We start from the raw sequence: 24163 nt of genomic DNA, 5'->3' as shown, positions 1-24163 counted from the left end.
CATAGTAGTTTTTTTTTTTTTTTTTATTATGCTATAAAATTTTCACACCCTTCTGTTGTTTGTAAAACAACATTTGCAGGCCTTCTGGTCTCCTCTGAGGACCTTGTCTGCAGTCCTTTGCCATTCTCTCTCACTGTAGCCAGGTTCTGTTCTCTCCACTTGAGTCCAGGAAGCAGCTCACTGGGGAGCCCTGTAACCTGGACTAATTTCCTTTTCTTTGGGCCTCATTTTCCCTTTCTGGGAGTCAGCCTGATGTCTCTGCTGTTTCTAAATCTTCTGATTCCGTTGTGCCTGGTTTTGTCTTCTCAGTTAGAATCTGTTGAGGTATCTGATGCTAGCAGCGCCAGGCGTGAGAGGGTCTGGGCCCATTGCCAGCCAGCCTCTAGGACTTCTACCTCTGGCAGCCCTGCTGAAATTTGGAGGAATGAAGCCTGGGCAGACCTTGGACTGATTCTGGGTTCCATGGAGCGGTTCTGTTGAGTCTTCCTTCATCCCTTCTCTGTTTTCTGTTTCCTCTCTCTTTTCTTCTTCTGAGTCACACAAAGGTAGGGAACTAGTGACCCATAGGCAGATGGGAAGGAACTAATTGATTACTTCTAGAAACTTATCTTCCCAAATCTTGTCCTTGGGCATAAATAGAACGTTTTGCCATCCCTCCCTTTCTGTTGCCTGGGCATAAATACCTACCTCTTTCAGCACAAGGATCACAGCCATGCTTGATCAGGAAGCTGTCAGTGGCAGCTGAGACAAGTCCCAAAACCACATCAAAGTTCCAGTTTTATATTGAATACTAGCTGTGTAATCTTGGGCAAGTCCCTTCCCATCCCAGGACCTGCTCCTCTCTCTATTAAACAAGAGGGGGCAGACTAACTAGTGTTTGCTGTCTTTTCCAGCTAAACTTCTCTTAATCTTTTTGCTTTTTTGATTGGATCTCCTGAGTGTGGGCGTTGGTGTTCAGGACCAAGGTGGGGAGGCTTTCAGTGCAGTCATCCCATCCTGTCCCAAGCTTTGGAGGCTTCTCTAAATCGTATCTGCCTGAGTTGATTTGGCTTGTAGAGGTAATTGAGTCAGTGAGTCTGTCTGGCCTCTGGCCTGGATAAGAAGTAGACATTTGTCGAGGGTAGAAGGGGAGGATGGGATAGCCTGACCCATAGGTCTTTTTACAGAGACAGTTGGACTTATCCACTGGGGCTACATCTAACATTTTTCATGTGGTATCTGTCCAATGAACCCCTGGATTGAGAGATGTGAGAAAGCAAATAGCATAATAGAAAGGGAAATTCCCAGAAAACTTGGAGCCTGTATTTTACTCCCAACCAAGGGGGAGGTGGTATTCCTGAAATTTTTATAGCAGAGGCCAGGAAGTGGGAATAAAAACATTTGTCATTTTCTCTCTTTGTCTCTGTCTCTTCCTCTCCTCCCTTTCCCTTCCCCCCCACCTCCATTTTGTTGCTTGAGCTGAGTTTTGAAGGAAAGAAGGGACTGTTAAGGTGGCAGGGAGGAGGGATAGCCAGCTAGTGTAAAGGCTCTGAGGTGAGAGCGTTGTGTAGAAGAAACATCAGGAAAGTTAGTCTGGGGGACAGTGACTGACTTCACTATATTACTAGTTTCATCTCCCCCACTGATTTCATGGAACATGTTAAAGGAGCCCTGAATCTAGCTACAGGTCCCAGATTAAAATCCTGCCTATATCACTACTTGCATTGTTTGGGAAAGTCATTGCTCTTGTGATTTTAATTTCCCCATCCGTGAATGAGGGGGTTGGACTAAACATACTAAATGACCTCTTGTGGTCTATTCTGCTTATTCAGATACTACGATCCACAGGGTCTCTTCCAGAAGGCTCCAAATGTCCTGTATTTATTCTGCTTATTATCTTTTTCCCTTCCTTACTTTCTTCCTCTAATCCTCCAGATTTTTCATACCAGTAAGGAAGCTGAATACAAATAGGGAAACAGTTGCTGAGGAGTCTCCATGGAAGCCCTTAAACCTTGGCCAGGCATACTGCCCTGCCTAGGGACCAGGCAGAGGATGTTTGAATTTCTGGAATTCTTCCTGTTGCCCTGGGCCCCAATGTTGTCCCAGCAAGCAAGGGGAGGAGGTTTGAATTGGAGGAGGGAGAAACTGGAGCTACTGGATTAGAGTAAGGGGATTTGACCACATTCAGGCTCTGTTGATTTGGGGAATAATTGTTCATCTCTTTAGGTCTCTTTTTCTCCTCTAAAATGAAAGGACTTGGAAGATTCTTCTTTCTCTTGAACAATAGACCTGGCAGATCTATTGTTTCCCCACCTATATTCACTTAAAATCATAGGATTTAGATCTGGTCCCAACTTATCTGTCCTTTTATAGTCACAAATATGATGTGTGATATGGGAAAGTAATCTCTCAAGGCTGTCTATTTAAAATTGGAGGATTAGAGCAGGCAAACCCTAAGCTTCCAATTTGATAGAATAGGACTGGATTCCAAACCTCAGGCTTGGCTAGCAGCAGTGCTGCTCTCCAAGGTCCTGAAACCTTCTCTGCATGGGTATTTGTTGTCCTTGCAGTCTCCTTTTCACACAGCATCAGTGGAAGTGTTGAGTTCGGTTTGCTTGTGGCAAGTAAGGGAAGGGGATCACACCGAGGACGAGAGAAAGAGAACACGCTAAGATGGCCAGACAGGCACAGTCCGGAGAGTAGTTTTACCATAGCCAAGCAGGCCTCGCTGGAGTTATGAGGAAAGGGGAAGACTCTACCTTGAATTCATAGAACACTCTTCCCCAGTAACATCCCTGACTTCAGGTCCCATCCTGCATGATCCATGCTGCTCATTCCTCACCAAACCCAGAAACATTACAGCTGCTTTCTGCCAAAATACTTTATTAAAAGATCACTTCAGCTTACAAAATCCCACTCTCCTGGGAATTGGGAGAGAAGGGAAGGCATCCCCAAGGCTAGAGCCCATGAGATCCCCTCAAAGGCAGAACTTGGGAGATGAGGGAGCTTTGGAGATCCAAGATTCACCCCATTCACTTCTGGGAGCTCTGGAATTATCTTTCTCAGGGATGCCAGGACATGTACCTTAGCCTGGTCATGTGGACAGATTTGTTCCTGGGGATATACTGTTGGTAGTAATATATATCTTTATAAAATTACATTGGACTGGGACTCAGGAGATCTGGTTCTGGTCCGTGTCCTGACCAGGTCCCAGACTCTCTGGATGACCTTAAGTGAGTTCCTGCCCCACCTTTGGGCGTCAGTGTTCTCACATGCAGAATCAGGACTAACCTGATCTTTAAGGTTCCTTCCATTTTTTTATATCTTTTGTGAGAGTCTGTGTATGTTTCAGTCTTTGTCTAATAGCTTCTCTGTCAGAAGCAGGGAAGACATGAAGGGAGGTAGGGGGTGACCACCTCATTTGGCCTGGGTCCAGCCCAGGGTGGTAGGGTGTAGCTTACTTTCAAGAGAAGAGCAGGGACCTGCCCCATATTGGACCACTCCACTTAAAGCTGGGGGAGCTGAAACTCCCCCACAACACTGTAGGAATAGTATGGCCTAGCCTCTGGGTGGAGCAAGGTCTCCAGGGGGACAGGCCTCTCAGAGCTCCTCCTCGGCCTCTAGCAATCCTGCAGCCTTAGTGTGGCGGGGCTCCATCCTGTCCAAGAGGGCCATTGACGTAGACTCTGGTGTCTGGGCCGGCGTCCCGTTGCCTGGCGTGGCAGCATCAGACAGAGGCCTTGGGCTGCTGGGTTCCTGGGGATACCGGCTCCAGCGGCTAGGGGCTCGGGGTCCTAGCTCCTCCCCGCCTGGGACTGGAGCATGGAACACCCGGGAGGCAGCATCAGCGTTCAATGATCTGGAGAATACTGGGAGCAAGAAGAGGGCAGTCAGGGAAGAGAGTTGGCAGAGGTGAAATGTAGGGAGGGCAAACTGCAGGGTCCCTGGGACCCCGCAGAAACCAATGCAAAGCCCTAGAAGCTCATCTTCATTCCTAGTTTTGGAATCTCTTTTCCTTCCCCCAACCTTCATCAAGTCACTTAACTGGTGCCCATCAGTTTTCTCATCTATAAAATGAGGCTGATACTCTCATCCCAGAGTTACTGTGAGATTTTTCAAGATACTTGCTATAAATTAAATTCTATAGAGATACACTTTTAATATTTTTCCTAATACTTTTAGTATTTTATAATTTGGCTAGGTGGCACAGTGGTGAGAATGCTGGGCTTAGAGTCAGGAAGATCTGAATTAAAATCCAGCCACATACACTTTCTAGATATGTGACCTTGGACAAGTTACAACCTCAGTTTTCTTGACTGTAAGAAGAGGATTATAACAGCACCTATCTCTCAAGATTGTTGTGTGGACCAAATGAGATGTGTACTTAGCACAATGCCAATCTTAGCTCCTGCTGATCTTAACTCTCAGTAGGGTCACGTTGGAGGGGGTCCCAAGTGGTCAAAGGAAAATCAGGGAGGGAAAGGGGAATACACTGGACCTACCTCTGACTGGCATAAAGTCTCCAGGTGCCTCAGTTTTGTTGGGGGCGAAAGGACTGATGGAAGGGAAGATGATTAGGGCAAAAGACAGCAGCAGGACCTGAGGTGGGAAGAACAAAGGTCACGGACACCAAGGCTCCTGTCCCACATCTCCAGAACTGACTTCCAAAGTAGGAAAAGCCCAGCCCTCCCCTGCCTGATGGTCAGCTGTGTGCTGACCACGGAGGTCCTGTTCACCCTCTGACTCCCCTCTCTGCTTTCTCCTCTGTGCAGTGGAAAGAGCCCTGGATTTGTTCCTTTCTGCCATCTCTGGCCTCAGGCTCTTCAACTTGGCAACTATCATTTCTAAGCTCCCTTCCTGCTCTAACCATATTAAATCCAATCCAATAGTCATTTATTCAGTGCTCAAAAGCCCCAGAAAATTGTACGTTCCTTCAAAGCAATAATGATAGCTAGCATTTGTATTGTACTTTGGGGAGGGCAAGGCAATTTACCTGTCACCTCACCTGATCTTCACAACCTTGTTAGTATGATCCCCATATTACAGATGAGAAGGCTGAGGCTGTTAAGTTGTTAAGTGACCAGCCCAAAGTCACACAGCTTGAGGAGGGAATTAAACTCAAGTGGTCTTGACTCCCTATCCAACACTGCTTCCACTGTGTCACCTCACAGGCAGATGGCTTGTTTTTTCCTTTGTATTCCCATCTTTGACATTCTGCCTTCTCAGGTCCTATCCAGCTTTGGTATTACCTGTTCTAGGCCCTGAGATTCTTGTTCTGGGGTCTCTCTCAGCGCCTTTCCAGCTCTGACATTCTGTTTTCTGCCCTGAGATGCCTTCTGGCTTTGGTGCTCTTCAGGTCTAAAGTTCTTCCAGTTCTAACATTCTGTTGTCTTCCCTGAGACACCTCTGGCTTTGGTGCTCTTATGTTCTGAGACTCCTTCCAGCTCTGACATTCTGTTTTCTGTGATCTCTGATTCTCATGATCTCAGAAGTTAATCAGATCTTTTCTCCGCTTTCTTCATTCTGAGTTATTGAGTCTCAAATGGGCCTGTGGAGTTCTGTGGGAGTTACTCTTTTGCCCTTTCAGGTAGAATTTAAGTCTAATTGAGATCTAGGATGGTGCTTCTTTTTGCCTTTGTTTCCCAGCACCTGGCAAAATGCCTGAACATGGGAGCAATTCAACAAATGTGTGTTGGATTGCACTGGAGCTAAAAGTCTGAATCAGAAAGTCATTGTCCCTTGTATCCTCTGCCTCTTTCTTCAGGCACAGCTTAGGGGGCAGCTTTCTGGCATTTCACCGTTCAGGTTAAGGATTCCCAGAAAAAGTAACCGAAAAAGGTTTTGGAGGGGAGAAGGAACATACCGCTATACAGGTGCCGGTCTGGGCTGATTTGCTGGTCGACTGTACCATGAGGGCCTGGAGTTTCCTCAGTTGCTCCATGAGAGACCTAGAAGAACAGGGTACAAGGAAAAATCTAGTGAAGACAGAGCCCAGATTTAGGTGTCTCAAGCCCAGGCAGCTCTTATTTCTGCTTCCTACACTTTGATCAATGTTCTTCCCTACCTTTCCCAAATTTCCCCCTGCCCAATCCCATCCTTCAGAGCCCAGTTAAATCCCTGCTTCCTTGAAGAAATCTTCCCACAATATCTCCTTTCCAAAGTGTGCTCACGCACTCTCTCTGTCTTTTTCTGTCTCTCTGTCTCTGTCTCTCTCTTTGTGTGTGTGTGTGTGTGTGTGTGTGTGTGTGTGTCTGTCTGTCTGTCTCTCTGTCTCCCCCTCATTCCTTTAACTCTGGCTTAATTCCATGGCACCATATTCTGTAATGGAAAAAACATCAATGTTGCACACAGAAGATCTGAATTCAAGACTTGGCTATAAGCTGTGTGATCTTGGCCAAGCCATTTTCTCTGAGTCTCAATTTCTTTTTGTGTAAAATAGGACATGAATGTATACACTAAGTAACTTCCGGGGCTGTCTTAAAGGACTGAATCTCACAAATCACTTCCCAGATTTTAGGACAGAAGAGCTCTTAGAAATCAAGTCTAATATATTTTAACATATTTAACATGTATTGGAGTACTTGCTGTCTAGGGGAGGGGGTGGGAGGAAGGAGGGGAAAATCTGAAACACAAGTCTATGCAAGAGTCAATGTTGAAAAATTACCCATGCATTTGTTTTGTAAATAAAAAGTTTTAATAAAAAAAAAGAAAAAAAAAAAGAAATCAAGTCTATCCCCTCCTTTCCTCCACTCCTTAAAGAGAAACCAAGGCCCAAAGATGAAAAGAGAGACATGGCAAAGAGGTGACAGAGCTAGACTTGGAATCTGAACTCCTAGGGTCTTGCTTCCAAACCCCAGTGGCAGATTTCTGTTTGTGTGGAGGTTCCTCCCATGGACACAGATTGAAGTTTTTTCCAATTACACTGACTGATTTTCCAATTAGGTTAGGAGTCACTATGAATTGATCTGAGTAGAACATTTTATCCCCTGGTAGCCAACTGCGTGCTGAAGAGTCTTTCTGAGGTCAGCCACCCTTTGGTCCTGGGATGACACATATCCAGCAGGTTGTACACATGAGCTATGGTCTCCTCGTTTCGTGGATCAATCTTGTCTCCCCAGCTAAACTCTTAATTCCTTGGTGGCAGGGGCCAGCTTTCAGGTTCCAGCTATCCCTAAATTCCTTTGACCTTCCAGGGTCCTAAGCATGTTGTAGGCTTCAGGCAGCTCTTTAAATTGCATTTGAAGCCCTACTGGGAAGAATTAGTTCACTATTCTTTTACTGACCACCCCCTTCTCCCGGGGGTATTCTAAAGGAGCCAACCCAGGCCCAGCCTTCAAAGACCTTACAATCCAGGTGGTGAGATGAGACACAAATACACCAAAAGTTTAAAAGTAGGAAAAAAGTTCCAAATGGTTAGGTGGGCTCGCCAAATGAAGGAGGTAGAGAGAACTAGGTGATCAGAGAAGAGTAGTGGTGGTGGGGAGAATCTGGGAAGATTTTCTGAAGAAAATGGAACTTGACCCGACCCTTGAGGGATGAGGAATCGAGAGCATTCCTGAGGAGATGAGACAGGAATGATGTTGGTGGATGTTGGGGGGAGAGGGGAAATGTGGCTGTGAAGAACAGTTGGGATCAGAGTTGGGCTGTGAAGGCCTTGCTCTTTGGCGGGGCTCTGGGGCTAATAGGGCTGGGCTGGCATCTCTCCCCTCCCTGTATCTGTTGGTGCTGGAAGAAGGAATGTTCACACTTACAAGTTTTGTTTCTCCAAGTGTAAGACCTTCCTCTGAAGCTCCTGGTTCTGGGCTGTGCACTTCGACATGCTGCAAGAATAGGGAGTACATTGAAATATTTATAAAAGCACTTTTTTGACATATCAAAAATAGAAATTCATTCATTAGAGGATGGTTGAACAACTAGTGGTATATAAATGTAATGGAATGTTACTGGGATGAGAAAGAGTTGTATGAACTAATATAAGATGAAATCAGAGCCAAGAAAATAACATATTAACTTACAAAAATATACATGGAAATAATAACATAACAAAAAAAACAAAAGTAAAAGTAACAAAATTATAAAGATTCAATGGAACTTGAATGACAAAGAATGAAAAAACACTTCCAATTTACCCCTTTGTAAAGAGGGCAGGTTCACACGTGTTACAAATTAGACTTTTAAAAATTTCAATGTAGCCATCAATTGTGCTGACTTTTTTTTTCCGCTGTCTAAAAATAGTATTGATTATATACATTGACTCTTTGGGAGGGAAGGGAACAAAATACATGGGATACTCTGCTACTGTAAGAAACAAAAAATATCAATAAAAATGTATTGAAAGAAAAAAACGTAAGAAGACTGGAAAATAGGAAGGAGCTAGCCTATGAAGAGCAGTTGATATTTGCTCCTAGAGATAGTAGGAAGCCACTTGGTTTTTTGGAATAATGAAGTAGCCACAGTCAGAATGGGGCTTTAGGAAGATCACTTTGGCAGCAAGGTGGAGAACAGATTTAAGAAATTTGAGACAGAGTCAAATTAGGAGACTATTGCAGTAGGTCAAATCTAAGATAATGAGAGTCAAAACAAGAGTAGAGAAGAAAGAAGGGGATGGATTCGGGAGATGTTGCAGAAGTAGAAACAACTAAATGTGACTGCTGTTTGGAAACTTGGAGGGAGATAAGAAAATCTGTTTTTAGATAACATTGAATTTGAGGTGTGAATTTGCAGACATTTGATGATGTGGGACTGGATTAGGGCTCGATATGTAAATTTGGGAGTCATTGGAACAGACATAATAAAACCCTTGCCATTTCCAGAAGAGGATGTAGAGGGAGGAGTGCCTTGAGGGACATTCCTGGCCAGTTAGGGGCCAGAGGATAAGTAATCTATCCCCCTAAATCTATTCTTTTTCAGGCTAAACATCTTTAATTACTTCAATGGGCCTTTCTCCCTATCTCTTGCTCCTTTTAGCTCCCTCCTCAAAGGATCTGTTGTCTTTCTTGGCTCAGGCTTCCTTAGGAACCAAGGTGAATGAGAGAAATGAGAATGTGGAGCCACATGAAACCCAGTACCAAGTCAGAGCATCTCGGTTCTAGTGCTGGTTGTGTCACTGACAGCCCTTTGTGGACAAGTCACTTACCTCCTCTGTCTCAGTTTCCTTCTGCAGCAAATGAAATGATTGCACCATTCTATGGTCCCTTTCAGAATAAATAGTTATGCTACTCATTTATTGTATATGATCATGGGCAAGGCCTTCCTCTCCCTGGGCCTTAATTCCTTCATCTGTCAGATGAGGGCAACAATCCCTGGCATCCTTTCTCATCAGGGACATTGTGAGAAATAAGTTTATTCCTAGCACAGAACAGATGTCAGGGAAATTCATTACCAGAGCTCCAGCCCATCAATGTATTCTTTCTTTTTTTTCCGGCTCTCTTGTGCTGACTGCTTATTTCTTATTTTCCTCCGGATCTTCTTAAGCACTCGTTCTTCATACTGCCGGAGAAAACATGGAGGAGTCAAGGGGGCAGTCTGTGGTCCTGGCAGCCCAAGCCCCCACTGTCCCAAGCTCTCCTGATCCTCAGAATCCCAGCCTCTCTGCCTCATGTTATCTGCCAGGAGGTTCCTGGAATCCTGGAATCTTTATTTTTATTTTTGAGATATCAAAAAAGTGCTTTTAGAAATATTTTGGTGCAATCCCTATTTTTGCAACATGTCAAAATCTTCAAGACATTTGACTTCAGGTCCCATTATTTTTCTATCTCCTCTATTTGATTCCTTTGGTTAGGAGGAACTCTGTACAAGACCAATGTACAAGACAATGTTTTGTTGATTTGCTGTGTCTGGGAACCTGTCTCCTGTACCTGCTGGCCTGGCCCCCAAATGGATGGGTATATCTAAGGTGATAAGAACTAACCACCTGCCTACAGGGAACAGTTGGCTCTCTGGTAGCACAAAAGCATAACTGGCATGTGGTGGGGCAACTGGAAGACTCTCCATCAAACTGTCTCCTCCCAGATCACCTGAAATCCCTCCATTTACTAATTTATTCCCCATGTTAAACAGTGCTCCTAGGAGGGGTAACATTAAACATCTAATTCATGATTTGTCACATTAATTTTTCTCTGAGCATACCATAGTATTAGTGAGGAGAATAACTCACATTTCTCTACTGTCTAAAAGTTTACAGATCATTTTTCCTTATAACACTCCTCTGAAGTCTATAGTGTTATCCCCAATTTACAGATGAAAAAAGTGAGGCTGTGACAGGTTAACAAACTATGTTCAGGGCCACATGACTAACAAGTATCAGAACTGGGGTTCAGAACTGTCCAGGTCCCATAGTTCTGTGTATAAGCTTCCAAGATAGTCTGTAAAGTTGTCTTCCAGAACTAAGATGTCATGCAGTGGGATATTTGTGAAAAATGAATTAAATAGACTGAGCATTAGGCTGAGAATGAGGAGTTCTGGATTTTAGTCCCCACAATTGCTAGCCATGTGACTTTGATCAAGTCACTTCAGCTGATTTTAAGTCTCCTCATTTACGTGGGAGCAGTGATGTTCACATCAGGATCTCACAGACTTGGGAGGAAAGCCATCCATAAACTTGAAAGGGCTGTGCATTGAGGTGAGTTGTTCTCCCTGGTCATGGTGGACAGGCGATGGTAAGAGGGCTTCTGAAAGTGAGGATCGGAGGTTCAGAGTGGCTGCTGGATGATAGAGGGGGCTCACCTTGGTGAGGGGTAGCTGTGTGGGCAGAGTGACGCCCTCCTTGGCAAGCAGCTTCTTCTCATCCTCAGTCAGCACCAGTTCTTGGCTCTGCCCAACACTGGGCCGCTGCACACTTGGAGAGCCCTGCTGCTGCTGCGGGCAGACCCAAAGTCTCAGAGGACAGTCAAGGATCAGGACCATCCCCCAAAGCTGCTTATGCAGAGCCCAAGCTGGCAAGGGAGACTGAGGGGGAGGAGGGAGGGAGTAAATGGGCTCCGTGCCAGGGAGGCTGAAGGTTCAGGGTCAAAGGGAGTGGCCGAATGTGGTGGAAAGAGTCCTAACCTAGGAGGCAGGAGGCCTGAGTTCAAGTCCCATCTCTGCCACTAACCGGGTCTGCTGTGTAGCCTTCACCTCTGAACTTCAGATGGCCCACCTGCCAAGAGGGCCTTGTCATGGTGGAGAGAGCACCAGTTTAAGGCCTTCTTCCACCGCTGGCTCCTCATTCCCCTCCTCTGGGAGGGGACTTCCTATTTGGCCGATGAGAGAGTGCATCTAATCTCCAACATCTTTTCCAGCTCTTTCCACGATCCCCTAAGATCCCTTTAGCTCTGACTTTCTGTGCTATGGACAAGATATGGACAAGAACATCTGACGGCTGTGGACGGCAGCCAGGACAATGAGACTAATCTGGGAGCAAGACTCAGGGATGGAGCTGGAGGTCTTGGGTGGGAAGTTACCAGGAGACAAAGCATGAAGGGGAAGTAGGGGACAGTTCAGGAGCATGGGAAGAAGGAGCTCACCAGGTCTGCATTACTGGACAGGAGCAGGTCCTTGACTGTGAGGGTGCAGGATGGACTCGAGCCTGTCTGATCGGGGCTGCCCTGGAAGATGCCATCTGGGTTCCACATTTCTGCCCCAGGTAAACAGGGCAAGAAAAGATACTTCTTAGAGTTATTACTTTTCCTTTAAGGTCTTGCTCTTTTCTTATCTCCCCCATAGCACATATGGATAGGCTTGAATTTAATTCTTGAGTCCCCTATTCCCTGTTCTTAATCCTTATCAATAAATTTAGTAAAAAACCTTTTAGGGAGGAGATACTCTGATAAGATTTCATAAAGATCCTTGTCACTGTCAGAACTCACCCAGATCTATGGACACAGATGACTCTAGCTGTTGGGCTCTTGGTCCTTCAGGCCCAGTGGAGCCAGGGCAGGGGCCACCATGACGGTAGGAAGGCATAGAAACCTTTTGTTGGCCATCTGGGCTGGTTCCAGCCTGAAAACACTGCGGACTGTCCTGAGGCTCAGAGGGCAGATCTTCAGAGATCCCACTGTCACTAGCAGCTGGCGACCAGATCGGGGAGCTGGAGATAGAGTCCCCACCTCCTAAGATGGAGCTAAGGAACTTGTCTGGTTCTGGAGCCAACTGGGTTTGCTGGAGACCAAAATAGGAGGAAAACATAAGTAAAGAAGGCTTGGAGCTGGGGAGGGTGATGAACAGGCACTCTACTCCCCCCTCCTAGAACTGTGGTTAGGAACAGAACAATTACTGTGGGGCTTGGGCAGGACAGTAAGAAGAGCTCTCCAAGATTCCTTTTAGTTCTAGATCCATGTATAAATTCTGTTTGGGAGTCTGGAAATCTGGCTTTGCTCCTTAGTCAACTGGAAGGAGGTCTTCCTTCCAAGGACTTGTGGGATTGGGAGGAACTCACTTTGTCCTCAGCATGGGCACAGTCAGAGTCCCCCAACTCCATGAGCCACAAGACCCCATCCTGTGGGTCAAAGAGAAGGTCTAGAAGCTCCAGGCTATCAACGGACCCCATGGGGCAAGAAGAGGCCATCTGGAACTAAGAGGGAAAAAGAATATTAAGGCATCTCCCCTTGCCCTCCCCTCAGGGTACTGAACCAGACCAGCTTTTCTCAGAGAGATGAGGCTGATTGTTACCCCCTTATGGAGAACCTTTTGCCTCCACCCCCAGTCTGAGCTCCCCCTTTTAGTGCCTACTCATCTCATTAGAGAAAGGCAGTGTGAACAGAGTTCAGGACTTGGAGCCGAAAAGGGCTAGATTCAAATCCCACTCCTGGTATCTAGTAAAAATTGTGTCTTTTCAAGTCTCTTTTTATAAAATAAGAATGCTAATATTTCTAGTATCTTCTTCACAAGAATATACTGACTCCAAGGAGGTTCGTAAAAATATCACTTGTTATTCTCTCTTTCCGTCTCTTCTCCTCCTCCTTTCCCTTCTTCCTCCCCTCCTGTCTTCTCTGTGTTTTCTCTCTCTCCCCTCTCTCCCCTCTCTCCCCTCTCTCTCTCCTCTCTCCCCTCTCTCCCCTCTCTCTCTCCTCTCTCCCCTCTCTCCCCTCTCTCCCCTCTCTCTCCTCTCTCTCCCCTCTCTCTCCTCTCTCTTCCCTCTCCCCTCTCCCCTCTTCCCTCTCCCCTCTCCCCTCTCCCCTCTCCCCTCTCTCTCTCCCTCTCTGTCTCTCCCCCCCCCCCTCTCTCTCTCTCTCTCTCTCTCTCTCTCTCTCTCTCTCTCTCTCTCTCTCTCTCTCTCTCTCTCTCTCTCTCTCATTTCTCCTCCTCTCTTCTCTTTTTGTTTCTACTGAATGAAAGCAATAGCCTTTTATTTTAGCCTTTTCTAAAGCCTGACTGCATATTTTGCCAAGCATTGTGGGCACCTACTCATATGTCCTAAGCTTCCAAGGAGGAAGAATAAGTGATTGGGAGAGCAGGTAGCCAGGGAGAGCAGGGTGGATAAACATCCATCCTATTTTTATCCTTGCCAGAAATTCACTTATCCAACTTTGGGCAAGTATTGGGCCCGAATTTCCTCATCTGTATAACGAGGAGGAGGTCGACATAGAAAATCTTCAAATCCCCTACCATCTCCAGCTTTAATAAACTGTTTCAAGATGCCTCCCAACTTTACCACTTTTGTATCCCGCTCTACCACTGGCCCAGACCCCTTCCTCCAGCCTGCCTCCTGTCCCTGTGACAGCTACTCCTGGCCCAAAGAACTCACTGTCTTTAAAGCCAGAAGGATCCTTAGAGATGGTGCGTATAATCCACTGCCTAGTACAGAAGGGAGAGCTGAGGCCTAGAGAGGTTGGGATTTCCAGCTGCTCCCACTCCCCCGGCCCCTTGCGTCTTCCAGCCCTCCTCACCTTTTCTGAGGCTAAATCCCCATTCAGCAGAGGATGTTCAGGGAAGTTTTCTTCTTCCTTTCCCCACACTGGGGGAAAATTTGGATCACAACTCCCCGAACCACCAGGCATCGAATACCTCCCCTAGCTTACTTGCCAAAGCCCAGCTGGCTCAACTTTATGACAACACTTCCACTCTGGTGAGAGCTAAAAAATACCAAGAGAGAGCTGAAATCCCACCCCTGGGGACCAATTGGTAGGGGTGGGAGGATTGGAGTGAGAGACAGGAGAAAGGACCAATCCTGAGTCCACCCCTCCTCCCAGGTGTGTTTAGAGGAGGCGGGGTGACCGTTATCTAAATGTTTTGTGCTTTTCCAGTCCAAAGTGGGCAAAGCTCAAAGTCTCCAGCTCCTCAGGTCTGCCATGACCTTTCCCCTACTTACCAAGAATTCTTCCCTTCTACTAAATAGCCTTGGCACCCTGAAACCCAGTCCTCCCCAGACCTCCAGATTCCAGGACCGAGCCCTTCCCACCCCATCTAGACACCTGTTGTCCATTGCCCGAGAATCATCACAACTCCCAGCCCTCCTCAGTCTCAGCCTGTATAAATCTTGATCACATTTCACCAGTCAGCTCACATGCCCTTCTCTTCCAGGAAGTCTTCCCTGTTTCACTCATCTATCATAGGATTTTCTCTTCTCCTCAGAGCCCCTATCATATTTGGGACACTTCCTAACACTCCTTCATAATGTAGTTCTTTGGGTACATGACTTAACTTATAGATTATCAGAACTTGCAGGTCTGTATAGCATGGAATATCAGTGCTTGAGGAACATTAGAACATAACTTGTAGAATAATAATATTGTTATTTAGTCATTTTGGATTTTTTTGTGATCCCCTTTGGAGTTTTCTTAGAAAAGATAATAGAATGATTTGCCATTTGCTTCTCTAGCCCATTCTACAGATGAGAAAACTGAGGCAAGCAGGGATAAGTAACTTGCCCAGGCTCACACTGCTAGGTCGTGTCTGGAGACAGATTTGAACTAGGATCTTGGGAAATTTGAATCCAGCAATATCCACGGCACCACCTACTACTTTGTATGACTACTTTGAGTGAAAGAAATATGAGAAGACAGACCGTCTTCCAGTACAAATCTTCTTTTACAAATTGAGAACAGAGGGGATGGTTTAACTGGATTACAGCATTTGGTAAAGGGAATAATATCCAAGGAGACTGGAAAGATGAGTTTGGGCCAAGTTATATAGAGCTTTAAAAGCCCAAATAGAGGATTTATTCCTGGAGAGAAAAGGAAGCCAATGGAATTGATTGGCAGCAGTCTGTGATGAAGAGACTTGAGCCAGAGGAACCAGTCAGGTAACAATAAACTACTCAAGAGAAAGCATGAACTAAGATGGTAGCTGTGGGAAGAGAAAAAGGGATCAGATAAGAGGAACGCTGTGAAGGTAGAAAACAGGGACATTTGGAAGAACAGAAGAATTAGGGAGAAAGGTAATGAGTTCAATTAAAAATATATTGAGCTTAAGATATCTATGGAAAACATCATTTGAAATTTCCAGTGGACATTGGTGATAGGGGACTTAAAACTTAAGTGAGAGACTAGAACTGGATATATAGATCTGCACAGAAATGAGAGCTGATAATAACAGAGACAGAGACAGACAGAGAGAGGGAGACAGAGACAAAGACAGTCAGACACAGAGAGAGAAAAGGAATAGAAAAAGGTTCTTAACCCTTTTGTGTCATGGACCCCTTTGGCAGTCTGGTGAAGTCTATGAACTCTGCAAAATATTTTTTTAAAACTCCTAATTGATCCAAAGGATTCACAATTAAAAATGCTATTTACCTTCTGAGAAAGAACTTAAGAACGCTGAATATAGATCAAAGCATACTTTAAAAACTTTATTTTTCTGGATGATTTTGAGGGGAAAACATTAAAATATTTCATCATCAAATGAAATAAAATAAAATTCATAATTGAAGAAAATGCAAATTTCTCTTAGAGGCTAGGAGTGGAGAGAATAGCTAGGAATGCAATATCAGCAGAGGGGAGCCATATCTCTGTGAAAGTATGAAAGAAAGAAGTTCAAGAGGAAGTTTGTTTGCTATTAACAGAAATTCTAGAGGGCATAGTGGAAGGAATGGGCAAAATTGGATTGGGACATAGGTGGGGGGTGGTGATAACAGAACATGAAGAGGAGACAGGCAAATATTCTCCTAAATAGTTGCTGATTAATTATTGGAGAGATCTATTCATCCATTTCTTTATCCATTTATCTCTCTGTGTTCAGAAACAAAAGTGGGGACAGTAAGAGCAAGATGTTACAGTTTAAAAGAAAAGTTTGAAGTGGAAGCTTGAATGAGGAGGATTTTTTCCTAAAATACATATATTTTAGGTATATGTACATTTTATGTATTTTAAAAATAAAAGCTTTAATTTCTATTGATCAGCACAATATTCAGATATTTGATGGTAAAGATACAAACAAAACTAATAGAATAAAAACTAGACAAAACTGGGGAAAAAAAGTTATTTTAAGTGATTGTACTTATAAACTTCTGTTTGTACTTATAAATTTATATATCAATTATTTAAAGAGACAAAAGCTTTACATATTCACAAAGTAACCACAAAGATCTCTTCAGTGTGTGGCTTGGCTTTTGTTGCTGCTGTTGATTTTAGACTGTAGTGTTCATGTTTCTCTTGACTGCTTTTTTTTATTCTACATCACTTCAGACATGTCCTTCCCAGGCTTTTTTGAGTTTTTCATATTTATTGCAGTAACATTTGATGACATACATTATACCATTTTTCCCACCATACATCTCTTCAACCCCTATTCATTTACCACTGAATGGAGCTCAAAGAAATATACAACCTGACTTGGTCCATTTATTATCTGCTCTGAACTGGGCTCTTACTGCACTACAGCAATCTCTATTCCTCCTTTCTAGTTAAATCTCTATTACGTGACATACAACGACTTTTCCAAGCCTTCACTTCTCTCAATTTTTCCACACTGTCACACACAGAGACCCACTCACTTGAGTACTTTCTATTTTGCTTATGCAGCAGGGAATCCACCCTATAGATCATGTATAAGAATGGGTCTCTTGCAGCAGGCCACAAGCTCTTCAGGTTGGTCCATGGGTCGTTTTGCTGAAGGTGGGTATGGGGAAGAGAAAGACCTGTGTCAGTCAAAGATTATCAACTGATCCGAGAGAAGATGCCCATCTTTTTGGGGGGGGGGTTGAGAATGAGAGTTTCTGGGCTTTTTTCAGGGCCGTGTCTTTTTTTTGAGACACAGGCAGAACCAGCTTCCCTTCAGACTTCTCAGCAGGAGAGGAAGGATTTCTCTCTAGTTTTCCTTCTTCATTAGCATCTATGGCAACCAAAACCATGTGATAGTGAAAACGTACTTGCTGGCCAAGCCTGAGACTGAACCTTCAAACGCTGCCTTTCTCTTTGTAGTGTTTATTTTCCTAAAGATAGGTGACTGAACAGCAATTCTGACATGGATACTTTCAGCCTTGGTGGTAAGCTTGTGTATGCATGAGATCAGGAGTTCTTAGGTACTAACTGGCTCCAGGATAGGGATGGAACTAGAGACTGTAAGAAAAGCCTGACTCCCTCTCCAGATGTTAGACTCCTCTAGGACTGAACAGCTTGGGCCTAGAGCCGGAATCCTTTGTGGGAATATTGTACCCCACGATAGATCAGGAAAAACCCTGAAAAAATTGAGACAATCCCTGTGAACTCCCTCATTTCCCCTTCCTTTCATCTCAAAACCTCCTGACATCAATATCTTTTTTCTTTTCTGAAGAAGTGGCCCTTCTTGCAAAAGCAAAGCCCTTTTCACATGTACCCTTGATATGTGTGCCTTTGTTATCATTCCCTCTCCAGTATTTGTCCCCACAGTGATTCTCCTCTCTAATATTCATCCTCTTCCTATCAAGTGGTTTTTTTCTCTGCAGCCAGTAATCCCATCTGTCCCACCTCTTTGAAAAGTCACTAGATACTACCATCACCTTATGCTATTGTCTTGTAGCCCTCAAGATTCTCTCAGTAAATACCAGCTCCTGGGAAAGGCAGTTGCAGTCATAGTCTTCCTTTTCTCTTCTCTCACTTCTCAGTCCTTTGCGATCTGTTTTCCAGCCTTGTCTCTCCACTGAAACTTCTCTCTCCAAGTTACCAAGTGTCTCACAGTTACCAAATCAAATGTCTTTCACTCTTCATCCTTCATGATCTCACTGTATGTTTGATTAGCCTTTTCTCACATTTCTGATCACTTGTCAATCTTTTTTGTATAATTGTATGTACTGGGGCCTCTTCTCTGTCTATACTCTTTTTCTAGGTTACCTTATCAGCACCTATGGATTTAAATATTTTCTCTATGCAAATGATTCTCAAATATATATATATATGTATATCCAGTCCCAGTGTTTCTTTTGATCACCAAATGCCTATCAGATGTTTTAGATTAGAAGTCTCACAAGTCCCCATTCTGCATCTTGAAAATCATCATCTTTTCTCCTAAAACTACTCCTCTTCCAGACTTCTGTAGGCCTGTCAAGGGTACCAACATCTTTCTACTCACTAGGACTTCTTGGCCCCTTATACTGACTCTTAGGCAACAATCAGTGGTTAAAGCTTCTAATTTTTATCTTCAAAACATCTTTCACAGCCATCTCTGTTCATATTACCATCACACTTATTCAGTACCTCATTACCTCTTGCCTTAGCTATTGCAATAACTTCCATTTAATTTTTATTTATTTTTCTTAATTACATGTAAATTAAAATTGTTAACATTCTTTTTAAAAATTTTTTTTATTTTATATTCCCTTCCTCTTTCCCTCCTTCTCTCCTCTTCCTGAGAAGGCAAGCAACTTTATATAGATTATCCACATTCAATCCTGCAAAACATTTTCATATTAGCCATGTTGAAAAAGAAAGCCCAGACTAAGAAAAACAAGAATAATAAAATGTGTTAAAAGTATGCTTCAATCTGCACTCATTTCTGGAAATGGATAGTGTTTTTCATCATAAATCCTTTGTATTTCTAAGTCATTTATAGTTGATTATTATACAATATTACTGTTACTATGTTCAGTGTTCCCTTGATTTTACTTACTTCACTTTACATCAGTTCATGTAAGCCTTTCCAGGTTTATCTGAAACCATCCTGATTGTCATTTCTTATAGCACATTAATATTCCATCACAATCATATACCACAACTTGTTGAGCCATTCCTGATTGATGAATATCCCCTCAATTTCTAATTCTTTGCCATCATAAAAAGAAAAGCTATTGCAGTAACTTCCTAATTGGTCTTCTTGCTCTGAGTCTCCCTCTCTGCCAAAGAGCACTTAGCTAAAGCTCGAGTCTGTGTGTGTCATTTGACTATTCGATAAACTTCATTGGCTCCTGGTTTCCTCAGGGGTCAGACACAGACTGTGTACTCAAAGCCATTCACAGCCTGGCCCAGACCTACCTTTTACCTACCTTCTACCTTATTACACCTTCCTTCCCTTCATAATTTCTACAATCCAGTCAAACAGGTCATTTTCTTCATACTGCATTCTTCTCTTCTCCATATCTTTCCAAAGGCTTTCCCCCATGCTTAGAATGCACTCTTTCCTCATTTCTACCTTTAGAATTCCTATTTTCCTGCAAAGTTCTGCTCAGAAATCACCTTCTATATGAAGCCTTTTGGGATCTTCCCAGCAGCTTTCCTCTTCCCTTTTCTTTTTTTTTTTCTTTTATTTTTATTTTTTTTCTTTTTAAAATTAATTTTATAATTATAACATTTTTTGACAGTACATATGCATAGGTAATTTTTTTTTTACAACATTATCCCTTGTACTCCCTTCTGTTCCGAATTTTTCCCCTCCTTCCCTCCACCCCCTCCCCTAGATGGCAGGTATTCCCATACATATTAAATATCTTATAGTATATCCTAGGTACAATATATATGTGCAGAACCAAATTTTGTTGTTGTTGTTGTTGTTGCAAAGGAAGAATTGTATTCGGATCCTCTTCCCTTTTCAAAATTAATTATTTTGTATCTGTTTTGTACAAACATGTACAAAGGGTCTGTTTTTGTTTGTTCCACTCACCTAGCATAGGACCTGATACATAGTAGGCACTTAATAAGTACTTGTTTAAGATAATAATTATTGTCAATAGTATCATTAGGGTATAAACATAGTTGGGAGATAACTGGGTCAAAGACTATAAAAAAAATTTTTTTGGAACTCCTAATTCTGCTCATTGCTTTCCAAAAAGACTGAATCAATTCTCAGCTTTCCCAGCAATGTATTTTTATAATTTTTATAGTTATTATGTTTGCTTTTCCTATCTGGAGTGGAGATATTTAAAGACGTAGAAAGCAAGAAGAAGATTTCAATCCAATTCAATTTAACAATCACTTATCTATCCTATGTTAGAGAAACAAAAGTGAAGGTGAAAGAAGGTTGAAAAGATATGTAGAAACTACATTTTTAAAGGTCTTAAATGGCAGGCCAAACTCCTCGTTTGTATTTCTTCCTTTCCCAGGTTTCTTAACCTGGGGTCCATGAACCCATTTTTCCTCCAAATATTTCTATAATTGTATTTTAATATAATTGATTTCCATTGTAATGTTCTGCGTTTTATTTGATGCATTTAAAAGACATTATTCTGAGAAGTGGGTCATGAGCTTCAATCAAGTGCCAGAAGTCTCCATAACTCAAAAAATGTTGGGAATTCCTATTACAGATGGTAGCTAGCCATTGTCTATTGATTTAGGGAATTGTGTCAAGAATGAGAATAATAATAATGAATAACTCTTACTAATATGGCTTCTTATTTGATTCAGCATCCCCAAGTTGTTCTTTTATGGGGGCGTTGTGCCTAATGCTGAAAAGCAGGAACAAAAGTGAAACAGTTCTTGTCTCCAAAGAACAAGCTCTCAACTGAGAGAAAACAATGGATATACAGAGAGAAATAAATACAAAATAGACATAGTGTAACTTGAAAGGGAAGGAGGAGGCATTACCCAGAAGGGGAATTAGGAAACTCCTCTTAGAGGGGGTGATACTGAAGCTGAACCTTGAAGGGGATAGTGAGCAGCCACAAGAGCTGAATATGAGAGGAGGGGAAACTTTCTAGATCTGGATTCCGTGTTATCTGAAGCCCAGAGACTGGAACATTGTGTAGGAGGAATGACAGGTAGGCTAGCACATAGATTTTCTTTTTTTTCTTCTTTTTTTTTAAGTTCATTTATTTTTAATACACATTGTTTTATGAATTATGTTTTCATCATTTTTTGTAGAATGATAATATTCCATTATCTTCATGTACTTCAGCTTGTTCAGGCGTTTCCCAACTGATGGGCATCTACTCCCTTTCCAGTTCTTTGCTACCACAAAAAGGCACATAGATTTTCATCAGCCTAGGAGAAGGTGAGAGCTAGACAGTGAGGGGCTTAACACGTCAGGAAGCCCTTCAGCATGCCAGCCACTCAGTGCAGGAAATACAAATACAAGCAGAAGGATCATTCTCAAGGAAGGCCCTCCCAGGAATTTACATTCCAATAAAGAAGGAAGCTGAAGGGAGCTGGGAGGAGAGGAAAGGAATGGGCATGATGGAGAAAATTCAGAGAATGAGGGATGAAACATGGAGGAGAGGCAGGAGACACTGCTGGCTTGGGTACCTGAAAATGGAGAGTCTACGAGAACCAGTCAATCAAAAGAAGGAGAGTAGTGAATGTCCAGGGAATGGAGGCACAGAAGATGATCCTATTTAGGGGCAGCTAGGTAGCATAGTGGATAGAGCTACAACTCTGAAGTCAGGAGGTCCTGAGTTCAAATTTGGCTTTAGACACTTTAATACTTCTTGGCTGTTTGACCCTGGGCAAGTCATTTAACCTTGATTCCTTCAGCAAGAAAAAAAAAAAAAAAAAAAAAAAAAAAAAAAGGAGATGATCCTATTTAATAAGAGTCCCTGTGAAATGAGTATTGTGTGGTTATCCTTGTTTTCAAATGGGAAAATGAGGCTGAGAAAGGTGGCACATTCAGAGAAGGATGAGACCCACTTAACTAAAGCTGAACTTTTTGTGCTGAGAAGAGCTAGTAAGATATTGTAGTACATTTACCTGTGGAACAGGTGGAGGAGGAGGTGGGGAAAGCAATAGCTTCTCAGGAATGACATGATGCAATATTACTCCATTGTGCCCCAAGATGACTTTACAGTGTCATGATGTAACATAACCCTTTGAGTCCATCACCCCATCGTCTCATGATCCTATGGAGGCAACCAGGTGTTTGAGTATTGCTACACAATATGGGCTTCCTGAAGGGGTGTCCTACCTCTGCCTATGGATCTGACTCAGAGGCTCACTTTGGGGGCTGCTGCAGGTTCTGGTGCTGTGTCTTCATTTTGTAAATGAGGGCTGGCCGAGCTGGGATTTAAGACCAGGCCTTCTGGGATGTCTGACCTTTTCAGTAGAGAATATTGTGGGGCCATCTCTGGAAAAGTATCATAAAGACCTCTAGTAGGGGGCAGCTAGGTGGTGCAGTGGATAGAGCACCAGCCCTGAATTCAGGAGGACCCGAGTTCAAATCTGGTCTCAGACACTTAATACTTCGAAGCTGTGTGACCCTGGGCAAGTCACTTAACCCCAGCCTCAAGGAAAAAAAAAAAAAAAAAAAAAGACCTCTAGTAAGAGGGAGAGTAGCCCCCTGCAGAGAAGCCTGTTCCCTCTGAGCAGCAGGAGGGCTTTCTTTTTCATAGCCAGCAGTTTCCCTATAACTTTCACCCCTTTCTCCTAGTTTTGCTCTGGAGGCTAGGCAAGATAAGTCTAATCTTTCCGGCACATGACACGTCTTCAGATAAGGACGGCTCTCATGACTCCTGCCTAGTCTTCCGGGTCTCTGGACTTTAAACATCCTCTTTTCTGTCGAACACTGTCACTTAGGACCTTTCCATGTCTTGGCAGATCACCTGACCTATCCATGCCTTGGTTTCTTCATCCAAAATAGGAGGAAACTGCACCTTTAAGGCTCTTTTCATGTCCTGTAATTTAGAACTAACATTAAGAGAATTCTTGTTCAGGTGGGACTGGGTAACCATTGAGGTCCCTACTTAGGCCAAATTCCTATCATCATCTAGGGGTATATAAATATTTAAAAGGAAAAGTCAGCACTTAACCCTTAGGAATGATGCTCTAATAAGTGAAAGGTCAGATTGCTAAAGGGAGTTGTTTTAGGGGAAAAGAGCTTCTCCCAAGAGTGGTCTTCTCTTTGTGCTGAAAGCTAAAAGAGCTGAGAGAAGTGGACAGGACCCTGAAATTTCCAATAACAGTCGGAATAAGTGGAAGATAAACAGGGGCACACTAGTTCTGAGATCTTTGAGTAAAAATTATGAAATAGATCAACTAATCCTGTGTCTAAAAGATGAACAAGCGTCATTAGAGAAGAAGGGAATTTGGGAACCACATGTTCCAAAAAGGTGGTGGTGACCATTTATAGACTAGATATGGTAAAGTTGAGAGATGAGACACCCTAACAGCATTTGGGGATCCCCAGGTCAGTATCATAGGTTACATCAGTACCACTCAATACCAAGGGTATACTTTATAGGATTAGACAAAATGATAACAAAATTCATATGGAGAAATAAAAGCTCAAGAATACTGAGGAAAATAATGGCCGGGGAAACGCATATATGAAAGAGATTTGGGATTATCAGATCCTCATATTACAAAATAATAATTATCACAACCTCGGTACTGGATTTAAAAAATAAGAAATTAGATCAGTGGAAGAGATTCAGTAAGCAAGCCCAGAAACATGTGCATAGCAACATCATGTTTAATAAATACAAAAACACAGACTACTAGGGAATTCTGTATTAGAAAACATTTGGGAAAATAGGGAAAAAAAAATTGGTGGGAAATAAGTTTAGGCCAGGGACCATATGGTGATGTATTTTAGCCAGAGAAAAATCTATCCTTATATACTTAATTTTATCTTTTCAGCTTTTAAAGTTCTTAACAATCTGGCCCCTTCCTGCCTTGCCAGGATTCTTACTCTTTATTCCCCTCCATTCATTCAACTTTTAAGATTCAACAACACTAGCTTCTCGCCATTCCTCACACCCCAAACCTAGTATCTTCTGACTTAAAGTCCCCCTTTCCTACAAGCTGCACCTCCTGTCTCTCTTCAGGATTCAGTTCATATCTTACCCTGTGCAGGAGGCCTTTCCTGGTCCCCATCTCCTTCCCTTTCCTCCCTCCTCCCATTCCTTTCGTCTGAGGGGATCTCCAATGTACTC

General features: G+C 43.1%; 1 protein-coding gene across 2 annotated transcripts; it reads right to left on the bottom strand.

The window, feature by feature from the left end:
* Positions 1 to 2845: 2845 nt before the first annotated feature.
* CREB3L3 (cAMP responsive element binding protein 3 like 3) lies at positions 2846 to 14026 on the bottom strand. 2 transcript variants are annotated; one of them, XM_074308016.1, is made up of 10 exons: positions 13845 to 14026; positions 12395 to 12529; positions 11826 to 12117; positions 11484 to 11593; positions 10705 to 10833; positions 9362 to 9468; positions 7731 to 7799; positions 5843 to 5927; positions 4482 to 4578; positions 2846 to 3848 (listed from the first exon to the last, which is right to left on the bottom strand). In XM_074308016.1, the coding sequence occupies exons 1-10, from the start codon at positions 13953 to 13955 to the stop codon at positions 3580 to 3582; spliced, it is 1404 nt and encodes a 467-aa protein (XP_074164117.1). In that variant the 5' UTR covers positions 13956 to 14026; the 3' UTR covers positions 2846 to 3579. The 2 variants fall into 2 exon arrangements, with proteins under 2 accessions (XP_074164117.1, XP_074164107.1); XM_074308006.1 differs by having other exon boundaries at positions 10705 to 10836; positions 13845 to 14024.
* Positions 14027 to 24163: the final 10137 nt, after the last annotated feature.

The sequence above is a fragment of the Sminthopsis crassicaudata genome, chromosome 1, assembly GCF_048593235.1.
Source record: "Sminthopsis crassicaudata isolate SCR6 chromosome 1, ASM4859323v1, whole genome shotgun sequence".
Lineage (NCBI taxonomy): Eukaryota > Metazoa > Chordata > Mammalia > Dasyuromorphia > Dasyuridae > Sminthopsis > Sminthopsis crassicaudata.
The sequence above is the reverse complement of the archived record's forward strand: the minus strand, read 5'-3'. Positions and strand labels throughout refer to the sequence as shown.

Excerpts from the sequence above, each read along its gene's own strand:
- CREB3L3 (XM_074308006.1), bottom strand. The coding sequence starts at position 13,955 with ATGCCTGGTGGTTCGGGGAGTTGTGATCCAAATTTTCCCCCAGTGTGG. Across the intron at positions 7,800-9,361 it reads ATTGATGGGCTGGAGCTCTG|CATGTCGAAGTGCACAGCCC; the intron begins GTAATGAATTTC and ends CTATTCTTGCAG. Across the intron at positions 4,579-5,842 it reads AGACCGGCACCTGTATAGCG|GTCCTGCTGCTGTCTTTTGC; the intron begins GTATGTTCCTTC and ends TTCCCACCTCAG.